Raw genomic sequence first — 25,655 nt, 5'->3', positions numbered from 1 at the left:
TTGGTCCAGACAAGAGATTTGGGGCAGGCGTCGAATGAACCGAAGGTGAAAATACTTTGAACAATCTCACGAGAAAATGTGAGATTTTACCGATTATTGTTTACATTGCAAAAACACGAGAACCGAATCGATCCGGATTCATCTGAAACGGATCGCAACCGCACAACTTCCGAAACAGGATCGGTTTCTCCCCTGCAGTGAGGAAGGCGACTGGAACAGAACTTTTGTTTTCATCGACCTGAAAAGCCAGGACCCGAAATTCATCTCACCACCGGGGGAGAAAATAAGGAATAGGGGGTAACTATAATCCTGGCTTTAAGATATTATTAATACCTGGTGAAAAACGCAGAATCTCGAGGGTCGCCATTGTGTGGAAGGTAGACAAACGACAAAGGCACGGTATGGTCCTCGGGGAGAGGGATGTAATGGGCATCCCCGCCTAAGGAGAACAGAAAGGCGGGTTTGGGATACCCGAAGTCGTCGAGGCCTGCGAGGGAATCCACTGAGTCTACCGTGAACCACACGGCGCACTCCCCGTCTCCATCGCGGACCACCAACACGCGAGGGACGCGGCTGTGAATGCGGCCTAGCCTGGGAGGGTCTGCCGAATACTGTAGAGACAACGGGGACGGTTTTAGTGTTATCAGCGGGCCCTCTGCAGGACCGAGAAAATCTCAAACCACAGTGAGTATCTCGTTAAGGTGTCGAACAAAAGAATATTTCGTATTTGTTGAGTATGTGCGGGCGTCATGGCCCGACCACCTGACAACACACAAGTAAAGAGATGCTTCTTTTTGACAGGCGAACCAACGCTACCTTGTTGGCTAACTAGCATTGTATGCTATTTTATGTGTTTGTAAAATAATTTGCTAATGCGGAGTGGAGTTGTGGTGCATTGTTTTGGGAGTTGGTTATCTAACCAGAAATCTACTGTTGTGTCAACTGAATTATAATACTTGCCCCATCTTACTTGAGGGTGAAAACATATATTACATACATTATGCTACAAGCTAACGTTCAGCGTTAGCTCCCAATGAACAGCGGTAGCCTTGTTAGCTTACGTGTGACCTAGCTACCTCGCTTATCATTCTCTGGTGCTGATCTTATAAATCATTCTGCTGGTCATTGTTAGGTTAGCCAAACCAGCATAACCTTTCCCGAATTAGTAATGCACGAATGTTGGTGCGATCTTATTCCACCAAATGGCCATACAAGCCATGGGTTACATTTGCCATTTCCAATGAATACAGGCATAAGATACAGCTGTCTGTGCGGGGCGTGAAACTTAAACGTTAACCTTTGCACAAGCAAGCAAGCCGGTCACTTATTGTCTGTTGTGGCCCTTTCCATGGCTGTGATTGTACTTGGCAACCCCTCTGTTAGTGACCTTTCACAACTCAAACGCCATGTAACTTATGCCCATATTCCCAGGGCGTTATCACATGAAGTTATAATTTTCCAGGCAGTGACACCTCACGTCTGTCCTATGCCTTTGATACATAAGTTATACCTGATATATTTCAGTCATGATTGTTTATTTTGCTTCAGGTATTTAACAGAATGCTCAAATTACAGGGCTGGTGCTTACTTAACACTCATGATAGTGGAAACATCATTGTCAGGTTTATTGATGACTCAGAACAGGAATTTTCCACATCCATATAGCTAAAAACAACCATGACTCATCACAACCGATGCCTTTTGAAATGGTGATCTGTCACTCCCATTTGAACGTATTAGACCTCACGGCACTTCCTTAATCTGTGCTCTTGTCTCTGCAGCCATGATGGAAGAACTGCATAGCCTGGACCCCCGACGGCAAGAGCTGTTGGAGGCTCGCTTCACTGGAGTTGGTGTGGCTAAGGTTTGTGTTACAGCAGATGTCGCATAGATGGAGCAGGGGCAAATGAACTCCTGTCAAAGTGCTTAAAATGACATATTCTCTTAACACATATTAGTGAATCTCTTCTTTGTCTCACTCTGCCCCAGTATCGTTCTGTTGTTTGGCCCTGACGAGCTTGGCCCCTCTCCTTTTCTTTGTCTGTCTCTGGAGAAGGTTGAGCTGTGTGTGTTTTTTGGCTGGTGTGATATGGCATCTCTCCCTGGCTCATGATGTAGTGGTTGTATATGCAAGTGGCAGCGCCTGCCAAAAAGGCCACAGTCGGGACAGGGGTGGTTGGGGGAGGAGGATGAGTGAAGTTACAGGAGGAATGCAAAAAGTAGTTGACCAGGTGAGAGTGGAGGCAGCATTTAGCCTACCACCCTATTGCATGTTTCTTTGGATCGAGCGTTCTTTGTGGAAGGTGATCTTGGAACAGTTAGGGAGCGAGTATCAGCGCCAGGAGTGGGCCCTGTGCCAGCCATAGGCAGAGCTGAGCCCAGAGCATGGCATGGCTGCTGCCGCAGAGAAAATGGCAGCTCTCACTAAAGCATCATGCCATAGCAACCCTGTATGGCAAGAGATGCTATGTGTGGTGATTGAGGGAGATGTGTGTCAAAAATTAAGAAGGATGATGTGTCGTTTGGTGGTCTTAAAGCCCTGCAGTGTCACAGAGCAGCTTAGTATTTTGTCTTGACCTTGAGTAGCCATTTTTTCGCTACTGCTTTCTCTGACATCGCTGAGTTGGCATCAAAGAAAAGAACATTGTCATCCTTTGGTGACAAATGGCTAACACCTTTTTGGTAATGGAACAATGAGGGCCTACTCAAATTATTGGAAAGTGAATTTCTCTTTTGAAAATGTTTGATATCAGAGAGCAAAGATTGGGCTTACGGGTTGCACTGCAAGCAGTCATTCTTAAATCAAGCAGAGCATCTCTCACTGGCGTTTTCCAGAGAGAGGGGTAAAGAATGGTTTAGACTGAGAAGAACGGGGGAAAAATTTATAACATTATATAAAGGTGACAGACGGAGGAGTACATCCCCGGCAGCATGCCTAATGTTCAGCCATTTTAGGAGGCTTCAGTGAGGGAGAGCTCTCGTGTGCTCTGAATGACTAAGTATCTCTTCATGATTGGACAGTGCCTGTTGAATTCTGATGTTATTCACTTGACTGACAGACATCACTTGGGAAACCAGCATTAAGTCTGATGCAGGCCCCGATTTGATGGTGATGATGGTGGTGTTATTTAGCTCTTCTCTTACCTTCGTTGGTCACCTGTTTTTGGCTTGTTTGCCCTCTAATTACATTCACACATAATACATATACATGGAGACTTTCGAAAATTCAGATGAATGTCAACATACTATTTTGTATATTTTTATTCATGCTTTATTTTCATGTGATTTAACCTCATTTTAACAGGGCTCTGGTCAGAATCAAAATGAGTCATCCAATCAGAGTCTATGCAGTGTGGGCTCACTCAGTGACAAAGAGCTAGAGGTTGGTCTGCATTACATATCAACATACTTTGTTCGTAAATCCCAATTGTCTCTCTGTCTTACCTTTTTTTTTTGCACTTGGTTGATTCTCACTGCTTTACTGACAGACGCCAGAGAAGAAAGCAAATGACCAGAGGGTGAGAAAACGGAAAGCAGACCACTTTGACAGCAGCCAAGGTAGGTTTGACCCTCTACTGTGATGCTCCATTCATGCATCCCAACTGTCACAATCTATCTGAACTCCCTGTCTCTCTCTTCCAGGCAAAGCAGGACCAAGAGGGCATAAAATTAGTGATTATTTTGAGGTAAGTGGCTTTTTTTTTATCTTTGCATGTAGCAGAGCACATGGAATTTCAAGTGTGTTAGTATTCATTTCTCATACTTTCTGATCCCTCATTTTAGCCATCTCGGCTCTTCCACTGAACATCTTTCCTTTTCTTCTTTCTTTACATGTCTGTCAGTTTGCGGGAGGTAGTGGTCCTGGTACCAGCCCTGCCAGGGGAATCCCACCAGTGGTCCGCTCTTCCCCACAACACTCCCTATCCAACCCCCCTGTCACGGTGAGCATGTTTGCTCTATGTGTCTCCTGTTTTCTTCTCAATCTTCCCACAGCCTTTTCTGTCATTTTCTCTTCTTTGCCTTTTATTAACACTAGTTAAAGGTGGGGATGAATGAGTTTTGTAGTAATATTCAGAATCAAAGCACGTTTTAATTCACCATCATCATCAAAGAACGCCTTCATGTAGGCAAACACAGTATTATAGAACCACCAACCACTCACATACAGTAAGAGGATTTGATGAAGCAGTTGCACATAGATTTTGGTGTTTGAGTCTTTTTTTGTATTTGGAGACTTCTATTATTAAACTCAGCACTTGTAAAATGTATTTATTTAGTTGTTTTTATGTGCCCATAAAACACCTAATGTGTTAATTTAGTTGTGATATTTCATACATATTACCTGTGCCAAGCTAAGCTCGTGTTTTGTATTGAGTAAAACTCAACGTCTTAGTAAGTTCAAATTTTTACTGAGTGAATGTGTCTTACTTCCCAGGTGCAGCAAGGAAGTCCCTCCTCTGTCAGCTCAGCCAACACGGAGCACTCATCGTGTTCACTGAAACCGGCTCCTCTTCATGTTTTCCACAAAGCGACACAGGTACTTTACATACTCTCAGACTTGAAGATTGGTATATGAACCAGCACCACATTTGTCACTGATTCAGAAAGATGCACCATTAACAAACAATTCTGTGCTCGATTTGTCCTGTAGTCTGACCTTACTATAGAAAAACTAACAGCAATGGAGAACAACAAGAACTCTGACCTGGAGAAGAAGGAGGGACGAATAGACGATTTACTTCGGGTACGACTCTCATTACATTTTATCTGTTACTCTACTCTACACTTTGAATTGTGAACATTTTGTGTACTTTGTCCTGATTTTTCACCAATGTAAAAGTTGAAACCTTCCCTCTATCTGTATTTGTATTAACAAGATAATGTTTTGCTACTTTTTTAACCTGACCCTTTTCCTGCTTGTTTTTAATCTTTTTTGCTTCAGGCAAACTGTGATCTTAGGAGACAGATAGATGAACAACAGAGGATGCTGGAACGATACAAGGAACGCTTAAATAAATGTGTCACCATGTCTAAGAAGCTGCTGATTGAGAAAGTATGTTCTCTGATGAGTACTCTGGTTTATGAGTTATTGGTTACCACAGTGATTGGCTCATTGTGGGCTAGTTTTATAAGCCCTAATTTAATCCACATGAAATCCGTTTTGACACCTCTGCATTTCTGTTTCTCCTTAAGTCCAAGCAAGAGAAGATGGCATGTCGGGACAAAAGCATGCAGGACAGACTTCGGCTGGGCCACTTTACTACAGTGAGACATGGAGCGTCTTTTACTGAGCAGTGGACAGATGGATATGCCTTCCAAAACCTCATCAAGTGAGAATCTTTCTTACTTTGTTCCTGTATTTATATTATTCAACAGGCAAAATGAAAACCTAGCACTCTATGTACCCCATGGGTTATACATAAAATGTGTTTATGTCAATTATAAAGAAAGATAGCCTACCATGAGAGCACTGTATTCTCGTAAGAGATAAAGAAACCTCCAAGGAGCCACAGAGCTTACTTTATATTTAACACAAATGGAGAAAGTGAATTGAATGTATGGTTCACACTTGTGAATCGTGAATTGTGTTTTCTAGACAACAAGAAAGAATCAACTCCCAGCGAGAAGACATCGAAAGGCAGAGGAAGCTATTGGCCAAACGAAAGCCACCCTCCATGGCCCAGACTCCACCGCCGAGCCTGGAGCAAAACAAACGAAAAAGCAAGACCAATGGAACAGAAAGCGAAGCGTAATATGCTTTATTAAATCTTTTTATTTATTTACTAAAAATGTTTTATACCCATTGTTATCCAGTCTATTTGTGTTTGAACTTGTGTGTTCTTGCAGGTTATCACAGGCAGAGTACCACGAGCAAGAAGAAATCTTTAAACTAAGACTAGGCCATCTTAAGAAGGTAATGCTCAGTAAATTTGTGTCAGGACTTGAGTTTCAAAATACCTTCTCTGATCTCTCTGAATTAGTTATTGTCTTACTTGCACTGCTTGATTTTTTTTCTTCTAAATCTTGTTTTTCCTTGCAGGAGGAGGCTGAGATTCAGGCGGAGCTGGAGCGGTTGGAGCGAGTGCGAAATCTACACATTCGTGAATTGAAAAGGATCCACAATGAGGATAATTCCCAGTATGATTTCCTCTCTTATCACTCTTTCCAAGTTACCCTGTCCACTACTGATATATTCCTGTGCTCCATTTAATTCCTGAGCTTATGTTGTTTTGTTTCACTTTGTACAGATTTAAAGATCACCCTACGCTAAATGACAGATACCTGCTACTTCATTTACTTGGGCGGGGAGGTTTTAGTGAAGTTTACAAGGTAAGAGCAATGACATCTTTTACTTAGGATTAAAAAACATTTTATAGCGAATGTAGTGTTGCTACTTAGGCATTATATATTATGTCAATAATGTTTATTTGACGCAGTAGAACAACTTAACATGCTTTATGCTGCTTAAATAGTGTCTTATGATTTCATAAACTGGTATTAGCATTATTTGGCATAGCACTGTCGCATTCTTCAGAAAACATTTGAAAATGCACATTTCATTAGATTAGGATTGTCCTAGTTTGCAAGATGGGTAATGTTCCAAGAATCTGGTGTACCTGTGAAAATATGCCAAAAGAACACACCCATTTGACGCGAGTATAAAGAAGACCTGTCGAATGAAACTTCAAACTAATGGGAGGAATTTATTTGACAGGCTTTTGACCTAACAGAGCAAAGGTATGTTGCGGTCAAAATCCACCAATTAAACAAGAACTGGAGGGACGAGAAGAAGGAAAATTACCACAAGTGAGTGTTCAATTTACATCAGTGTAAAGACATATTTACTGTCCACATTTATAATGAATGGTGTAAATGTTGGAAATCTTTGTTTCAGACATGCGTGTAGAGAATATAGAATCCATAAAGAGCTGGACCACCCACGAATAGTTAAACTCTACGACTACTTTTCACTTGACACTGACTCGTAAGTTATTTGCTTTTTTATTTGAATAGAAATTGTGTTTATTTCCAACGAGAACAGATTTTTCAGTATGTTGAACTTTTATTCCTCCCATTGTGGAACAGGTTCTGCACCGTCTTGGAGTACTGTGAGGGCAACGACTTGGACTTCTACCTGAAGCAGCACAAGCTCATGTCAGAGAAAGAAGGCCGCTCCATCATCATGCAGATTGTTAACGCCCTCAAGTACCTCAATGAGATCAGACCACCCATTATCCACTATGACCTTAAACCTGGTGTGTTTACACTCCTCAGTGACTGTTGCTTGTTTTATTTACAATGGCATTAAATTACTATGCATCTTCTTACTTTACAATACTTATAGTATTAATATAACTGTCCCTTAAATTAACAACATGAGCCATTGGCAGACCATATTACCCTAAACTCGTTACTAATTAGCAGCTGAAGAGACAATACATGTTTGTTTTGATAAAATTAGCAATAAATTATTAATTTTAACTACTTGGAAAAAGATGGGCAGTTTCTGTTGACCATGAAGAAAAACCACATTGTATGTTTTGTGTACTTTAACATGGTTTGACCTCTAATCCGGTTGCCTGGACAACATCCTCCTTGTAAATGTTTTGGACATGTTTATAAGAGGAAACAGATACTTTACCTTTAACAGACCTCTTAATATAGTTGTCATATCTGACTCAAAATATGAATATGAAGTATTCCTCTTTTGGGAAGCCCATGGCCGAGTGGAAATGGAACTTGGCTTAAAACGGGAGGGTTGCCAGTTCAAGTCCCCACCAGGCTGGGGGCTAAGGGCTGTGTGAGTCATCCAAGCTGGGGTAACCCTGAGCAAGTCTAGGAAGGTTCCTAATAGAGGATGGGTTAAATGCAGAGAAATAATTACCCATGGGGGATAAATAAATATATCAATTATGCTAACAAATAACAATTTTTTTCATTGTGTTCAGGCAACATCCTCCTGGTGAACGGTACTGCGTGTGGTGAGATCAAGATTACAGACTTTGGACTGTCAAAAATCATGGATGATGACAGCTACAACTCTGTGGATGGGATGGAACTCACATCACAGGGAGCAGGGACATACTGGTAAGTTGTACAGAAGAGGATCCTCAACTGCTGCAGGAGTGTCATCACCTGTGTTATAATAAATCATGCTTTTCATTTTTACCACTGAACCTTAGTCCTCAAGAGTCACATTTGTCAGATAGTCAGTGCTGATGAGTTTGAGTGTGCTTGAGTGCTTTCACCCACCATAGTCCATTAGGAGTCGTAATCCTCTATGCAGAGGCATTTTGTATAAAAAAAGCAGCCAGAATGCTGCTCTTTTCAGGAAATCTCTCCATCCACACGAAACCCTCTAAAGTGACTAAAACCACTGTAGTACATATGTCAGGCTTGTCGGTGGCAATTTGTATACAATCACAGAAACTGAGACAAAATTAACCAAGCCAGTGGAAAGAAAAGAAACAATAAAAGTTATCAGAAAGCAAATGGCAACACTAGCAAAACTAGTGTTGCCATTTACAGACACCCAGCGTCTTTCTAGCATAACTCCAAATTACTTTCAGAGAAACAAATAACCAGTTCTGCCGCACGAGTGAATTTCGTCCAGCTCTATTTACTGCAATTGGGTTGGTCTACGGAGAGCACGGAGTCACAGACATGTGGAACAATCACTAATCTGCATAGTTCATTGAAGTAAAAATAGTGTGTGTGAAAATAGGTTCTGTTGTCTACTCCCCTTATTGTACGATTCAGCCTCACTGTTAATCTTCAACACTTATTTTTCCTTGACTCTTATGTCTGAAGTCACTGAGGACAGGATGTGATAGTGATATCTAGTATCTTTTTGAGCTAGTTTTCGTTGAAAGTAGTTGGCAACACTTCTAAACATTGTCCAAAGACAAGAGGATGGTGACGACAACGCTGGCAAAGAGGTGCTATGATATCATTGTTTTTCATATATGTTGTCGACACGAAAATGCGAGGGCAGAGGTTTTTCCCACCCAAAATGCTGTTTCCATGAGGACGAAACCCCAATGTGATGACAAAAAAACATGCTTATTCACCTATACTTGTTTCTGTGTGGACAGGCCCTAAATTGCAAAAAGAAATATGCACCCCGAGAGCAATACAGTGAAGAAAATCTGAGAAAGATGCAATTTGTGCTGAATTATCAAACTGAGAAACTTTCACTTGCTACACTAGTTTGTGGAACTGGAAAAGAAAAGTGTGCTGGAGGTTTTGACACTCGGCCTTTAGAGCAGTGTCCTGTATGGTCACTGAGTCTGACAGGACACTGGATATTGTCTAGTTTTGCCAGAAGCGTCACTCTAGGCCCAGCAGTTGCATACTTTTGGATTTAATTGCATCAGGCAGAAACTTATTGTAATTTTCATTTCACATGATGTAGAGAACTTGCAAGTAGTCATATATGAATGCTCTCGTAGAGCATCAGATATTTTGCCAAAGGTACATTTATAAAATATGTTCAGCAAGTTCTTTGTCGAAATTGCTGACAGTAATGTTCTGTTCGTGGATTATAGCAGCATTAAAAACTCCACCTGTTGGTGTCAACTGGTAGCAGCTGAAAGCATTAGTCATTGTTTTTCTCATAGTAGTTATTAGGGGAATGTCTCTATACATATCCAGGGCTTCAACTTCTATTTATTTGATGGATATTAAACTCTGTCTATGCTGTCTGAGCAAAGACATTTCTCAAGAAATGTGCTTATGTTGGGAAACCAATTCTCACATGCTTTTCATGTCATGACTTCAAAATGTACATTGAAACTGGGCAGGATTTTAAGGTCTGAAATTAACATGGATGGTTCTGTCTTCTTTAGGTATCTGCCCCCTGAGTGCTTTGTAGTTGGGAAGGAACCACCCAAGATCTCCAACAAGGTGGATGTTTGGTCTGTGGGAGTCATTTTCTACCAGTGTTTGTATGGCCGAAAGGTAGGAGAGTCACAAGACATTATTGATTTCTTATGTTGTATGTTATTGCTATAAAGAAAAAAAATAAAATACTGAACATAATGCAAAATTATTGTAAATTATTAGTTCCTAATCACAATTTTATTTCCATTGTCTTGTCTACATGTTTCTTTAACATATTCTCTTTGCTTTCTAGCCTTTTGGACATAACCAGTCACAGCAGGACATCCTGCAGGAAAACACCATACTGAAGGCAACAGATGTGCAGTTTCCTCCTAAACCAGTAGTCACACCTGAAGCTAAGGTACTGGAATCCCTCAAATCACTATTAATCCATTTGTATCTGTTCTTTGTGCAGGGTTCCTATGCAGTATGTATAATTTTATAATTTAGTAAAATTTTATTTCCAGTCATTTCCAGGTCTGGATAAGTATGGAAAAAAGGAAAAGAGTATGGAAAAATGTTTGTGTTGTTTCTAGACTATTATCTCAATTTCTAAAATAAAATATATATTACACAACATAGCCTATCTGTAGATTATATGAAACTAATCATGCTGGATGTGCAATGGTGTTGGCATGGTTACTGTTCGCTGTGCGTCTGCGATTCTCTTTTTTTTTTTCATACGTGTCGTCGAGTCAGCCTATTGTCTGCAGTGACAGTGTCATGGGTCAACGCAAGTTTTCAGCGGGCTGGCTTTATGAAGAATGAACATTTATTTACGTAATAAGCATCTAACAATTGGTATTCAGATGTTTAATATTGACAGGAAAAGTAAGGAATTTTGAAATGGAAAACTGTGTCTGAATCATTCCAATCTTTCTTTTTTCTATCTCCCTCCAGGCCTTTATAAGGCGCTGTTTAGTTTATCGTAAGGAGGACCGTATTGATGTGCACCAGCTGGCCAGTGACCTCTTCCTCATGCCACACATCCGCAAGTCAGTGGCCTCCTCTGGCACCTTGGGCATGGCGGTGGCCTCCACATCCAGCTCCCCCAACAGCAGCGCCTCGAACTGAACTGAGTGGCTGAACCATTGGAAAGAGCGGAGAAGGCCAGTGCTAAGACCACGAAGAGTCCAAGAAAAGAGGTCAAATGTGAGAGCAAGGGGTGCGTGAGAAGTCATAGATGGGTTGGAAAGGGAGACGTGTGTCACCTTTCATCCACATCATGTCCATCCACCCCTACCTACTTGTCCTCCTTTTGCAAAAGCAATGGCATTGATCTGGGGGTCAAAGCCCTGGATGACTCGCACAGCAAGGGGCGAGGTTTTTTGGCTCTAAGTCGGTTAAAAGTGGGGTTCTGTGATTTGGATTTTTCTTTTCTGCTTAAAAAAAAGAAAACTAAAAGAAGTATTGAAGTGCTTCAGCTTGGCCAGATGAAAAGGACTGAGGAAAGGCCTCATAACCCATACACACTCACAGACATGAACCCATGCATGTGCCACTCTGGTTGGAGGTAGGCTGAACTCCTCAAATTCTAACAGGGTGTTTCTTCTCATCCCCCTAAAACAAACTGAGAGAACAAGTCTGGCCTGCCGTTAAATATCTTTGGCTCTATTTCATCCAACTCTGCCGTTTCTGGGATCCTCTGCCCCACTTAAATTCCACACCCAGATAATTTGTGACGAGGAGGGACAGAAGCTACTATCCCCTCTACGCCCCTCCCTCTCATCTCCTCGTCAAACTCCTGTGACCAAAGCTTAGAACTTCCAGTTGGTGGCAGTGTTCCACCTCAGTTTTTATAATGAATGGTTTTAGAACTGTGTTACATGATATGAAGTGGAAGCTGTTGAGGAACGACCTCTCATTTAAAAAACATGTTTCAATGTTAACCAGTTTTACTGTTGGAAACTGTTGTTTAGCAAGTTGCCTTTTAATTACAGCTGTTATCGACATCCCCTTACCATAAACACATATTTATTTAGATACGTTTTGAATTTATTTTTGGCCAATAAAATGCAAGGGGACTGGTTTACCTTATAGTGCTGTGGGGGGAGAATGGGCCTTAGCAGACCGTTGCATAAACCATTAAATACTATTGGTTAAAATGTGTTTGTTGTTCTGCGTTTACTATCATCTGTTTTCAACACAGCTGACGGCATATTCATGAGTGTTATGTGTGTAGTTTCTGTTTATCGTCTTCCAGCACAGATTTGGTTTGACAGATTATATTTCAAAGCTATATTCAAGTGAAGCCTTGCATTCAAGCCATGCCAAGTGGAAAAAAAGGATCCTGTTAAGAGTGTATGTTCAGAATTCAGTTTTGATATCTGTCAAGTGGATAAATGGGTCAAGAAAATACGACTGTGCATCTCTGTTGTAACGTCACATTGGCTGTAGCCGGCTCTGTAAATAATCTGGCAAAAAACTGAATTTCTGTCGAGGTATGTTATGGTTTTCTCATCAGTCCATGTATTTTTCCTCTCGCCTGCTCGATCCACCGTTTCTCCACCTCCTTCAAGCTTAAAGACCTAAAAGCAATCTTTCAATACTTTTTCTGTTTTTCCCTGTTTCCCTTCTCAAACTGAAAATGCTCTTATAAACAGGCTGATGGAAACTCACCGAGTGACAGTTGTCAAGTATTGGGGGGGTGTCGTGGTAAAAAAGAAATCAAAGTAAGCCTGAAGGCAGTACTGAATTGGCCCTCACTCCCCCATAAACTTTGATTGCAAGGTTTTATATTGAAATTAAAACTACTCTAAGAAGACTAATCTAAGATGCAAGCATATATATACACTGCCTAGCCAAAAAGAAATTGCCACCTAAAAAAAGGGTCACATATTAAGTTGGACTGCCTTTAGCTTTGATTATGGCACTCATTCGCTATGGCATTGTTTGGATAAGCTTCTGCAATGTCACAAGATTTATTTCTGTCCAGTGGTGCATTCATTTTTCACCAAGATCTTGTGTTGATGATGGGAGAGTCGAACCACTGCGCTAAGCTTTCTCCAGCACATCCCAAAGATTATCAATGGGGTTAAGTTCTGGACACTGGTGGCCAATCCATGTGTGAAAATCATGCTCCCTGAACCCCTCTTTCACAATTTGATCCCAACGAATCCTGGCATTGTCATCTTGGAATATGCCCGTGCCATCAGTGAAGAAAAAAATCAGTTGATGGAATAATCTGGTCATTCAGTATACGGGGAGTCAGCTGACCTCATTCTTTGGGCACATAATGTTGCTGGACCTAGACCTGACCAACTGTAGCAACCCCTTACCGATTTGCTTAGATAAATCCAGCTGGCAAATTTTGTTGTGGCCAGGCAGTGTATATAGTGATGATATTCTTATTTGGTTCATGTTCAATTGACAAAATAATATACACAAAAAGAACTTGGTAAACCAAAGGTGTAGTGCTGAAAACTTACAACCTTATCTTAAAGTGTGTATATATACAATATATACGATATTTGAAATATAGAACTAACAGTTTTGTTTGTCCTTGGCCTAAAACCAAGAGCTGAACCTCACTGATGGAAACTGCCTGTAAAATGTGACGTGTTGTTTTTCAGTTGTGTTTTATTCTTCAGTAAATAACAGCACAGAGTGGTTTAATCAACCCAGTAAGAGCTGAGAACAGTATATGCATGTGTGTGTTTGTACCATTGTTCTGCCTTTTTTTTTTTTTTTTAGGTCATTGTCGCCCATTCATGTCTTCTGCACGTGATTACTGAATGATGTTCTTGAGACAGACTTCAACACCTGGCTGGAGAGACATTCACAGAGCACAGCAGACAAAGGTGAGAGAGAGAGAGTGGCTATGAGTGGATTACCGTGATCACTGTTGTTGGCGTGCATTGAATGTGTCTGTGTATCTTTACACTCTAGAGTGTCTGTAGCAAGCAGATAGGTCAGCCATGATCCTCATCTTAATGATGTCTTGCTGCTCAAAGAGGTTTGTCAGAATTGCCTCTGTAGTCTTTCTATAAAACATGCAAAAAGTAACACCAGACTTTGGCAAGAACCTAATAAATAGTATTGATATATAAAATATGAACTGCCAATATGGAAATATTATAAACTGTATTTTTGACACTGTTTTTTTGTTGTACTTAAGACCGCTACAGCTGGCTTTTGGCAATTCCACTCCTCGCTGGACAATGAAAACTGTGCATTGTTTACATATATAACATTATGTTAAAATGTAGTACTACTAGTTACATATCAATCACATGTTTCTGCTCGCTGAAATACTGGAGCACCTCAAGCAAAAATCCAAAACTACAACCAGGGCATGTAGAAACCAAAACTCTCTGATGAGGCAAACACTGTAATGTATTTGTCACCATAGAACTTGTACAAAAAAACTTCATTTCAATGCACATGTCCACAATCGCTCACACAAAAAACACATTTGTCAAAAATACATGGAATTATAGACGAAACATTTACACGTCAATCATTTTTTATGACACATCTAACATTCATATAATTCACGTCCCACTCCTCTGCCGATATTTTATCACTGATGAACCTTCCTTCTAAACAAGCTTTAGTCAATCTTGTTTTTAACCCTGATGCTGTATTACTGAATGACGCTCTTTTAAATGTGTTATTTGTCTCAACTGTCTGCTTTAAAGGACTTTGGCTCAAATCATGGTCCAATAATTTTAAGATCCTATATATAAAAAAAAACATGACTTATGAGTACCTTTAGTCTACATTCGGAAGTGGCACATAAAAAAATGCCTGAAGGTTGAATTTGTTGCAAATTTCTGTTGTCATCCTCCTCTGCCGATACTAAAACGTATTCGACCCTCAGACGACCGATTGGTCAGAGAGTGTCGTCAGTGGAAGAGTCAAGAGCACGGCGTCTGACACGGGAATCAAAAAAAAATGCACTGCTGAAAGGCGGCGATCGTGAGCCAAATCACAACCCGTTCTCGGAGGCGATCCTAGAGTCTGTAGGGGCCCTAAGCAAATATCCAACCAGTGTTCATCGCCATTATGTTATAAATAATCCGACACCAAAGACATATGTATGAGTTCAAAACATTATTTTGTTCCGAAATTAATGAAATAACATGGTAAAACCTTGTTATTAAAAAGTATGTGAAAATATAAATAAATAGCTTTAAAAAACTATATAAACTTAGTAAAAACATACATTACACTGTAAAGAGCCCACCTTATAAAACAATATAAATATATAGAACAATAAAATATTGTAAATAACTGAAGAAAACATATAAATTAAGTAAAAAGATGCATTACACTGTAAATAATCCTCTTCATTTTCCAACTTGCAGAACAATAACTAACACAGGTTAATGTGTTGTGGAGCCCCTTTAGGGAGGTTTCCTACTGAGATGTCATTGGAAATCGGCCATTGTTTTTTAGAAGGATGGGGAGGCGGCTGGTCACTGCACATTTCTGTAAAAACAGCCCTCAAGCTCCGAGTGTCGGGGCCCCCCTCTCGGCTCGGGGGCCCCAAGCAGTTGCCTGCCTTGCCTGTTTCCACAAGCTACGCCTCTGCCCGTTCTGCTCTTTTCAGCTCAGTGACTGTGTCGGATGGATTCTGTGCTCCCGTCTTGAACTAATCTTTTTCATGAACTGATTCTAATGATTCAGCACACCGAAAACTACTGCTTTACAAGTGTACAACACTTGTAAAGCGTACAACAAATGTGTTTCACGTGTAAAACGACGTCACAGCAGTTCCATGCAGCTGTGCTATGATGACTCGGCTTGTGTTGAGGAGGTACAACTGTATAGTAATGGAAAACGATACCAAACTTTAATGGAATCGAGTCGTGCTGGAACTGTAAAGTTGAATAAGCATGGAATTAGATTTGCGTCAATATTTTTAAGAAGCGAACACTTCACCACAAAATCAAAGGTCACAAATTGCCAATAAAATATCGATTTAATAATTTAAAATTTTGTATTTTATTTCTTTGAAAAATGCACTTTTTGTTTGCAATGATCGTAATTTTGTTTGCGCCGACTAATTTTGTTTGCAATTCTGACCATGGGCGGGGCTTTGGAAGCTGCCTGCTGATTGGACCAGCTCAATGGACCGGAAGTCGTCACAGGCTTGGAGTCGCTGTCCGTCTGGAACTTGGTCCCTCTCGACATCCAACAAAATAATTGTAAGTATCTAACCTTTGTCAGATTATAAGCTGTTGCTCCAAAACAGCTTCCTAAAACCCGCCCATGGTCAGAATGGCGCAAATAACAAGCAGTTTGTTTTTTTAGTGTGTATCTGCGTCATTACCTCGTTTATGAAGCCCTGAAGGTTCGAAACAAACAGTTCAGTCACTGCTGAGAACGCTTTGATGTATTGTAATCTCCGGCTCAGCAAGATCTCTGAAAAAATCCGGTCCAGTTACATAAACAGCATTTCTCCTGAATAGTGGATCCTCCTGGTCCGGGCACATCCGGTTGCGTACATTGTACCGTAGAAGAATAACGTCCGTTGTGGAGCTGTTTCACTCACGACAGTGTCTTCTGACTCTGGGTCTGACTGAGTCAAAGTCGTAAAAGGGACTGCGGCGGGGAGTGGTGGCTACGCCATTTTTAAACACTGTTAAAACAAGGATTTGATAATGAGTAGCAGTACATCCAGAGTTCCAGAGGGGGGAGCTGTGCTTCTGAGAGCTGGTGTGCTGATTACGTCACTTGCAAGTATTGGCCAATCACAAGACAGTTGGGAAGGCTCTACGCTGGCTGGCCAATCACAAAACACTCTGTCTGTTGGGGGTGAGATTTATGTCTGAAACAACACGGCTGACGGGAGCTTCAGTGAGGAGAGATTCCTATTGGCTCAATTACAGCAACTAGGAGGTTTTTGACCATAAAAACAAGTTAATGTATGTAAGAAGACCTTCATAACTCACATATATGTGCCATAGGAGCACTCTATGGGAGCTTTAAAAAAAAAAAAAGTCCATAAAAAGTCAAAATGCTAAACAATGTCGATCAGTGTTTGTCAAACCTGGAAATGATGATGTTCTCAAATGTCTTGTTTTGTTCACAAACCAAAAGGATTGAGTTTTAATGATTTCTTTGTTATATGGAGCAAAGAAACCAGAACATATTCCCATTTAAGAAGCTGAAACAATAAGAATCTTGTTATAATAATGATGAAAGCTTCAAACCCATTAATTGATTACACTGGTCAACCCCAAATGTATTATTTATAATATGTATAGCTGATTTAGGATCATTTTGCTGAATCCAAAAAATCACATTGGTTTTGCTCAATCAGGTCAACTTTCTGAACAAAGCTACATCATTATTTTTTTTACGTTTTGTTGTATGTATGGGTATTTTCATATGTCATGTGATGATGATATGATGATTTTTATATTAAAAGTGAATGAAATTGCTTCAACTAGAAGATCTTGCAAAAATAAGCCTGCCGTATTCTGCTACATCTGCGGTGAATACACCATTGTTCCTAACAGGAATCTAGTTACAAGTTCCATAAAGTGTGCTTACCATGCTTATTTTGGTATTAAACTTGGTGGCCAGGATAAATCTTGGGCTAAATGTAATCAATTTAGTCAGAAGATCGGATTTTTTCAAAATCAAATCAGCATAAAAACCTGATTGAGAACAATGGATGTGTTTGGATTCAGCGGTGCAAAATGGTTCTTATAACCCCTTGTAACCCAGTGTTATCAAAACAGTTGACGATTCATTTAGTAATCGATTAATAATCAATGCATTTTTTTTAGCTCTAATTGATATTTGCTCAATTCATAAAGTGTTGCTTGCTTTGTGAAAAGTGACACAAATCTAATTCCATAGAAAAGCGCCACAACATGTTTGCATACATTTAATATAAATATATATATTTTTTTTAAGGCCCTGTCCCAATACCTCCCCTAACCCTACATTTTTCCCCTAACCCTACATTGTGCACGTTCACGTGAGGGAGGAGCAAGGGGAAATGCGATTTCCCCCTTATAATCCACCCTCAAAACGAAGTGAGCTCTGATGCGGGCTTAAAAAGAAGTCTAAGATGAAATTACCCATGATGCTTTGCGAATTCAGAAAGCCGACTGATATTTTTCAACGAAGATGGCGGCCACATCTGCCGAGGAACATTTTCATTGTAATATATTTTTGCAAATAAGCACGTTACAATGTCAAATTGTGTTGGAATATGTTGGTTTGATATACATCTAAAGGTTGAGCTTTGAAAACTAATCTCAGAAAATAAGTGACGATTTATGAAAGCAGCTAGCAAACTAGCTAGCGAGGGGCTACCTGCCGAGCGCTCCGAAAGAGCACGCCCGCCACACAGAGCTGCATGATGGGCAAATGTTCTTGAAGCACCCGGCAAACAGCCGTCAGCCAGCTCTGCTACATCTGGGTAGTTTTGTCAGTGTTTTGGATGTGTGTACCGGCGTTCACCTGAACACAAATACCCTGGACGTGTCAGATTTCAATCACATTCGCGATACATCGTTTACGAGGACGGAGAAAAACCGGCGTTGACGGAGAAAAACTGCAATGTTCTGCCTGCATTTTTTCTGAATGAATATTGTAGCACGCTCCACTGGTAGAATTGTCAACATGTGACGTAGTTTAGCACGTTCGTTACGTTCACTACGCTAATTTGCAGTGGAGTACATTGCAGTATGTAGTGGTGTCCCAATACCACTTCCCTCAGGAGAATTTATGGTTGAGGGCACTCAAAACCAAGGGGACATTTTAAGGGGGAGGTATTGGGACGGAGCCTTAAGCCCAATTTATACTCCTGCGTAAAGTGCTCTGCGCAGGCTACGCAGAGTCCTCTGCGTCGACGCAGAGACTCTACAACAGGTTCTGCGTCGACGCAGAGGACTCTGCGTAGCCTGCGCAGAGTCTCCGGCTGCACGGAATATTTTTTAAGTGTCTGCGATCGGTCCTCAGGACAGGCCAAGCGAAGCTGCTCTGTGCCAGCTCACAGTGAGCACCGAGCGTCCACAGAGGGCGGAGCTGAATACCGTCGACTTCGTCGCTGCCGAACTATAAATACGTCATATCTATACACACACAGCACATGTTTAGACTCTAAATGGCCAATTTCTCGCCTCAAATTATCTTAAAACTGCGTTCCGGGACACAGAAAAGTGACAAACGGCCACTGTTTCAACAAAAACAGTCTTTCTCCCTTGGATGCCATTGCTCACTGTAGCCAAAAGCACAACAACCTTGCGCAGCGACCCCTACTGATCGGGCGGGAAATTGCAGCGCCTATCCATCACCACGACGCAGAAGTATAAAGGCTCGAGTGGTCTACGTGGTGACGCAGACGGATAACGTATTAGGCAGTCGGAGAAGTATAATGTGGCCTTTAGGGCCAATTCCAATTCCTATCTTAACCCTCAATCTTAACCCTCAAGCTCAACCCTTATCTTAACTGGCCCTCAAAACCAAGTGTTGAGGGTTATTTTGTCACTTAGAAATGGGACACCCCTTAAATGCAGATACGTCTTCAGACTGCGGGGGGCAGAATAACGCGAAAGCTGCGTCCAGTCTGTCAACTCCAAAAAAGAAGAAGAAGAACACATTTAAGTCACGATTATTATTTTATTATTATATTTCATTCACCCTTAGTCTGGATTTTGTTGGACTAACACAATAATATGTCTGTGCTATATTATGTAAATGTAATGAGCAATACAGGCCTGTGGGGGTCCTCGGGCCTTATGTTGGACACCATACAAACACTGACCGACACACACACACACACGCACACACACACAGTGGTGACGCTGCTCCATTCATCTGACTCGGAGTCAGACTCTAGCGGTCAAAAGCAACTGTGCAGCAGCTCTGTCTCATCCGCCTTCAAAGTAAAACACTCGCTCAGTTGTTTCTCCGGCTTCACTTTTCTCCTCCTCCTCCTTTCCTGCTGTGTTTGAGTGTGTGTGTGTGTGTGAGAGAGAGAGAGAGAGAGAGGGGGAGAGTGTGTGTCTGTGTGTGTGTGTTTACGTGTGTGAGTGGAGTGCGTGTCTGTGCGCGTGTTGTAGCCTAGTTTGTGAGCATGCAAGACACCGAGCGTCCACGACACAACAGACCAGGAGGAACATGGACAATCCGGCAACTTTTATTCTACAGATGCACTTTATATTTATTATTGCTCAGTGTGGGACTGCAGAGGAGCGTTTCTGGTGAGAACTCTCTCTTCATTTCATTCATGCAAAAGTCGATTTAAGTAACCGGGCAGGCACTGAAGCTAATGTGCATGTCCGTTTCTTTTTTTCTTTTTGTTTTGTTTTGGCAACGAATTACAGTCCACAAAAACCGCTTTAGAACGCAAATGACTCAAATCTGTTTTCTGCGTATTCCGGCTTTGGTGCTTTGGTATGCCACGAACCAAAAGTCCGAGCAGTGAGTGGAAACAGATGTGAAGAAGAAGAAGAAGAAGAAGAAGAAGAAGAAGAAGGGGAGGAGGGAACGAGCTCTGCAGGCTCATACTGTAGTTTCTCCTTTTTTCCCGATTTTGCTCTAAAAACGCACAAATCAACGCGCGCGATCCAATTCATTGTTCTAGTTTTTTAAGTTGTGTGGGGGTTGAATTTTTTGTGTGATTTTTTTTTCATGCTAAAGGCTACATTGTAAAAGTAGCGTGTAATGACGCTTCACTAGACAACCTGAGGGCAGATGTGACCTTTACATCCTGTTACAGGCTGCAATTAACACGTTCAGTCCACTACACTCACCATACATGTGATCTCTGAGTGGGTACAAACAACTCCGAACTATGTCCACTGCTAAAGATGAGACGAACTGAAATTAGGTTGAAATTGAGTTAGGGCTGCAACAATGAATCTATAACTATTTATGTCATCGATTGATCAGTTTGAGTGTTGTTCTAATCATAAAAACAAGCTTTTCAGCATCTTTAAATGTAAATATTAGTTGGTTTATTCACTTCATAGAACAAAGAAATCATTAAAACTGATCCAAATTGGATGGAGGACAAAAACAAGACATCATTTTGGGAGGTTTGGTAAACACAAATCAAAATCTTTCAACATTTTCTGACATTTTAATGGACAAAACAACTTATTGATTAATCGAGAAAATGTTGGTTTTAAACCCACTTCATATGAGATAAGACTTTATTGTTCTAAAAAGTCAAGAGCTGGTATAAGAATTAAAATATAAGAATATGCAAGAATATCAAAGTAAAATATAATTGGAAAAAAAAATACATTAAGAGTGTCACAGGTGTATTCCAGGGATTTAAATTTGTTCCGTTAAGAGATTTATTGTTCCTCAAGGGAAAATTAGTTGTTCAGTTAAAAATAAAAACACTAGTAAAAGAAACAAAATAAAAAAGACATATAGCACAACAAGACATGATTAAAAACATCCCATGCAAATAGAGCAAAGGAAAATGTGCATCTTGAAGTATGAAATATAGAGTGTAATTGCACAGATGTGACAGATATTGAAAATGAAAAATGACAGGTTGTGTGTGGTGAGACAGAGTTCAATTATTCCACATTGTTGTTCTCCAGTCTGATGTCAGAGCTTTGTCACCTGGAAGTCAAAAATTCTACCAACTTCACTCTCCTGTCAGTGATTCTCCCGACTGCTCTCTGAGTGACTGGGAATATAAAGTGGAACACGTATCTGAAATTCAAAATAAGAATACACTGATCTGCCACATCATTAAATCTATACCTGTTTTTTTACACCAGTCAGTCTTTCAAAAGTAAGTATATCTTTAAGATATACTCAAATCTGTCCACAACATTAATCTGGTCAGGAATAAATACTGTAAAATATACCGAGGCACAGACAGTAATCATACAGACAGTGATGTTTTTCTAACTTTTAAAGCCACCGTACTGAATTGTCTGGTATCGTCATATTTGGCACTTGCAGCTATTTTAATGTTTGACCTTATTAAAGTTTGATTATAGCTGGATTTATGCAGATTTTCACTCTCAGCCTTCAAGGTAACAGATTAGACCCTTCATAATCCAATGCTGTTTGCTTAGAGGAACAATTGTCCATTTTTTATTTTTTTTAAATGTCTGCCATCAGAGTCCCCTGAAAGTTTCTGAAGTTGCTTTTTTTTTCTCCAAACTGATCATAATCAGTGACGTGTTGTCTCTGTGCAGTTGCCATGTGAACTCTTTATTGTAATTTTTCCACCCACCCAAGAGTTTAAAAGTGAAACATCAGCAGCAGCAGCAGCAGCAGCTCAGTGTTCTGTCATGAACTTTCCTGTAATATGAAACAAAAATGATTCTCAGGAACATGTATTGTCAGTTATGACACCCAGGATATTTCGTCCTGGTTCATGACGAGCAGTCGGATTCAATTTATTCAGGCATGAGTACAAAATGAAAGACTGCTGTGGTGACATCGAGTCTCCACAGCTCCACATCTGTTGTGTTGTTGGGACGCCCTGCAGGGATGGACAATAAAACACTAACTTTTGTCATCTATTTGAAACGTAATGGAAGAGAGGTTCCGTATCTCTGACATAATGTTTGCACATCAGCACATCTGTTTACTTTCCTGCTCGTAAACAAACGTTTAAAAACCACATTGAATTGCGTGGTTTCTTCAGCTTTCACTAATAAGCAAAAATCAATTGAATAATGATGTGTTATGTAACTTGATAATTGTCCGTCTGACTGTTCCGGAGAAGTTTTACTGTTATAACACTTGCCCAGCTCAACAGTGGCCAGACGTGGATTCTTTTTCCCACTGCTTCGATGGAGTGTTGCCTCTTCTTATGAACTGCGTGTACAAACCTGCGCTGTCGTTATCGCCGTTATACTGTGCACGTGTGGGAGTGATGGAAAGTTACGACGCTGCGTGCACTTCTTCTCGCTCGCTGCTTTCTAAATTTGATTTGCACTTCCCCTAAGGTTCCAGTTCAGTCAGTTTCTGAGTGTAGCTGCAAAATGCAAATATGCCCTTTCCTCTCATCGCTGCCTCCTTCTCGTCTCCCTCCTCTCCCATGCCTCTTGGATGAGGTAAAACTTATCCACAGTTTGGGTTGCTTCAGAGGCCAGACCACCATAAAACACCAAAGACACAAACACAGAGGGCTGGAATTTCCGGTCTTATTTGTTGGTTGCCATTTCATCACACTCACCAGTTTCTTTTTTTTTTGTTTTACATCATGAAATTTCATGGAAAATCCTGCTTCAGATTCGATTCTTAGATTAGATATAGAAGTGTAATCATCAGCAGTATTGAGTCACTCTCAGCCACTCAACAGAAAACATGTTATTGATTAGTCATCCACCGTCCAAAGTCTTGTCCTGATTCCGGATCCAGCAGATGACTGTGTTGAGGAGGTGGAAGTTCTGGGAATATCTGCCTCTCTTGGCAGGTTCTACTGGTTGTTCTTGGCCACAGGTTTCTTTCAGCCTCCTTCTCTCTCTCTTCAGCAGGAAACTGTCCTCAGTGGGGGTGACAGGGCAAAAAAGAGGATGAGATCACAGCAGGAGAGCTGTTGTGGCTTAGCTTCCACAGAGCTCAGTGGCTTAAAGTTAATCTGGAATTCTGCACTCTCGCTCTCTCTCGCTGAGAGTTTTTTTTCTCTCTTTTCCACATGAAACATCCCATCATGTCCTCCTCGCAGAGTGGAATTAAAAGTCCCTTTTCAATCTGATTCTTTGCTGTCTGGAACGTAATCCTCAGGTTGTCAAGTGGTTCTGAGAGCGTTTGCCAGGAAACTCTCATATTGTCACCTATAGCTTATATTCAAATAGTGATGTAATGCTGTTTTTTTGTTGTTGTTGTTTTTTTTTGGTTTGGGTGTCAAACGCAGACTCTGTGACCTATTTTCTGAAACTGAAAACTTAATTGACTTGTGCCGGATATTCAGACTGAGCTGAGATTGTTGTGACAGAGACAAGAGGCAAATTAGAATAAAGGAGAATACTGAGGGTTTATGTAATCTCTACTGAGGGCCTCAGATAGAATTAGCTAATTCATCAGGTTATCAGACAACTTGTTTGTTTTCTTTGTGCCCTGTGATAGTAAACTAAATTTGCATTGTTTTTTAAGAGCCCCTGGACTACAGGAATATAAGCTGTTTCTCTCTTTTCCAACATTTGAAGTGAATATCAGGGTAATGGAGTGGTTGTACTTGCAGTGAGTTTGGAGAAAACTTGAGGAGGTATTGATCTGGCAGAAGTCTGACTCAATGGATTCACCAGACTTGAATTTCCACAGAAACAGGTCACTGCTTCTTTTTTTTTAATCCACATTTTGTCCTGCTCTGGATTATGCTGCATTAATAGAAGTGACTAGTATAACAGCCTCGTGGAAACAAAGTCTCGTCCCCGGGAGCGACTGAGATCTGTGCGGATTGTTCTTTTTGCAGCCGTCTATAAAAGTATTGATGTCCCTGTGAGAGAATCTTTCAAGATTCACACAACAAACTTGGCAGTAAACAAGGCCCACAGCTGCCTGTAAGTGAGAGATGAACAGCTTTATAAAAAGAACAGGGTGGTGATTATGTCTGATTATACTCAATATAATACACTACTTCAAAAACCTACTCTGAGCCGCTCTGCCACGAGGCTGTTACTGCGTTTGCCGCTCAGCCAAAATGAGCTAACACTGTTTTAGAGAAGCTCAACCACAGAGTGTGAGAAGAGGGGCGTGTCCGTCGCCTCCGCCAGATTACAGGGGGGGGTTTTAAAGGGCTTTTGATGAGACTCTATTGTCTCAGTGTCCATAAAAGCAGCACAGGAGGTTGGAGTGTTTTAGCAGAGAGTGAGGAAATGAGGGATTGCCTCAGACCTGGCCTCAGTGGACTGAAATACCCACGAGTTGTGTTTTTTAACCGAACGCACAGTGATCTTTCTCACCTACCCCACTTCCTGGCCTCTCACAGGAGCTGGCCGAGTAGGATTGTCTGTGAGCTCTATGCTAATAGTTTTTTTTTTTAGTACGTTTTAATTTAGATTCACTCCCACACGTCTTTATTTTCTCCCATCCTCACTCACACTCACTACCACACACCAGTACAGCCAGCTTTTTTGTAGATACCAATTTCTAAATCGTTCAAGAAAAACACCAGAGAAAGAAAAACACATTTTTTGGGGGGAGAAAGGGTGTTGGGTTTTGTTCCCGAAATTCCCAGTCACTGCATCTGGCGTTCAGCCATTGCCATGGATTTGTTAAGTTCACCACTTTTTCTGTTTCTTTTTTCACTAACTCTTTGTTTTTTCTTAACATTTTCTTTATTTTGGATGTTGGTAACATGTATGAGAATACTGTCAGGCTCCGTCGGTAACACCATGCTTGTCTATATTGCTCCTTAGAGGATTAAACTGCAGTAATGTCTATAAAGACATCAGTGTGCAGTTGAGAGAAATCTGCAGACTGGAACCAGATTCCCATTTTCCCCCTGAGGATCATAACACTCAACAAATTAATCAAATTCAGACCTGTTAACATCAAGTTGCATGCTGTTAAATGTATGTACAAGTCACTCTACATGTTCCCATTATGACATACATTTCATCATGTATTTATCCACTAACTGCTGCCCTCCACAAGAACAGAGGCTATTTCAGGTTAAACGTGGGGGATGAGGTGAATTCTTGACATGTGGCTCATAGTGAAAAAGTCCAACCTTGCATTAAAAACATGTGCAACCACTTTTAGCGGCTGTATAGCGTGTCATTTCAATTACATCCTGTGGAGAACTCTGTCATATGTACAGGATTATTAGAGGATTTGTGATGCTAATGTTTATTAAGCGGGGAGACACCAGAGTCGAGCTA

The 25,655-nt window shown here is 40.9% G+C and overlaps 2 protein-coding genes across 2 annotated transcripts in view; both read left to right on the top strand.

The window, feature by feature from the left end:
- Positions 1 to 204: 204 nt before the first annotated feature.
- On the top strand, positions 205 to 11,947 carry tlk2 (tousled-like kinase 2). Its single transcript, XM_083896319.1, has 21 exons — positions 205 to 684; positions 1,782 to 1,864; positions 3,305 to 3,382; positions 3,489 to 3,558; positions 3,643 to 3,686; positions 3,843 to 3,941; positions 4,436 to 4,537; positions 4,652 to 4,744; positions 4,943 to 5,053; positions 5,194 to 5,330; positions 5,597 to 5,749; positions 5,848 to 5,914; positions 6,041 to 6,138; positions 6,249 to 6,330; positions 6,716 to 6,807; positions 6,896 to 6,985; positions 7,087 to 7,256; positions 7,950 to 8,088; positions 9,849 to 9,960; positions 10,136 to 10,243; positions 10,783 to 11,947. The coding sequence occupies exons 2-21, from the start codon at positions 1,784 to 1,786 to the stop codon at positions 10,954 to 10,956; spliced, it is 2,100 nt and encodes a 699-aa protein (XP_083752445.1). The 5' UTR covers positions 205 to 684; positions 1,782 to 1,783; the 3' UTR covers positions 10,957 to 11,947.
- Positions 11,948 to 19,924: 7,977 nt separating this feature from the next.
- mrc2 (mannose receptor, C-type 2) overlaps positions 19,925 to 25,655 on the top strand; it is a gene marked incomplete at its 5' end in the record, with an annotated part of 30,584 nt that continues 24,853 nt past the window's right edge. Inside the window, one exon of the mRNA XM_083895869.1 lies at positions 19,925 to 20,051. Within this exon, the coding sequence (XP_083751995.1) occupies positions 19,925 to 20,051 (127 nt within the window). The remainder of the gene's footprint in view (positions 20,052 to 25,655) is intronic.

The sequence above is a fragment of the Microchirus variegatus genome (assembly GCF_963457635.1).
Source record: "Microchirus variegatus genome assembly, chromosome: 10".
NCBI classification, from domain to species: Eukaryota; Metazoa; Chordata; class Actinopteri; order Pleuronectiformes; family Soleidae; genus Microchirus; species Microchirus variegatus.
The sequence above is the reverse complement of the archived record's forward strand: the minus strand, read 5'-3'. Positions and strand labels throughout refer to the sequence as shown.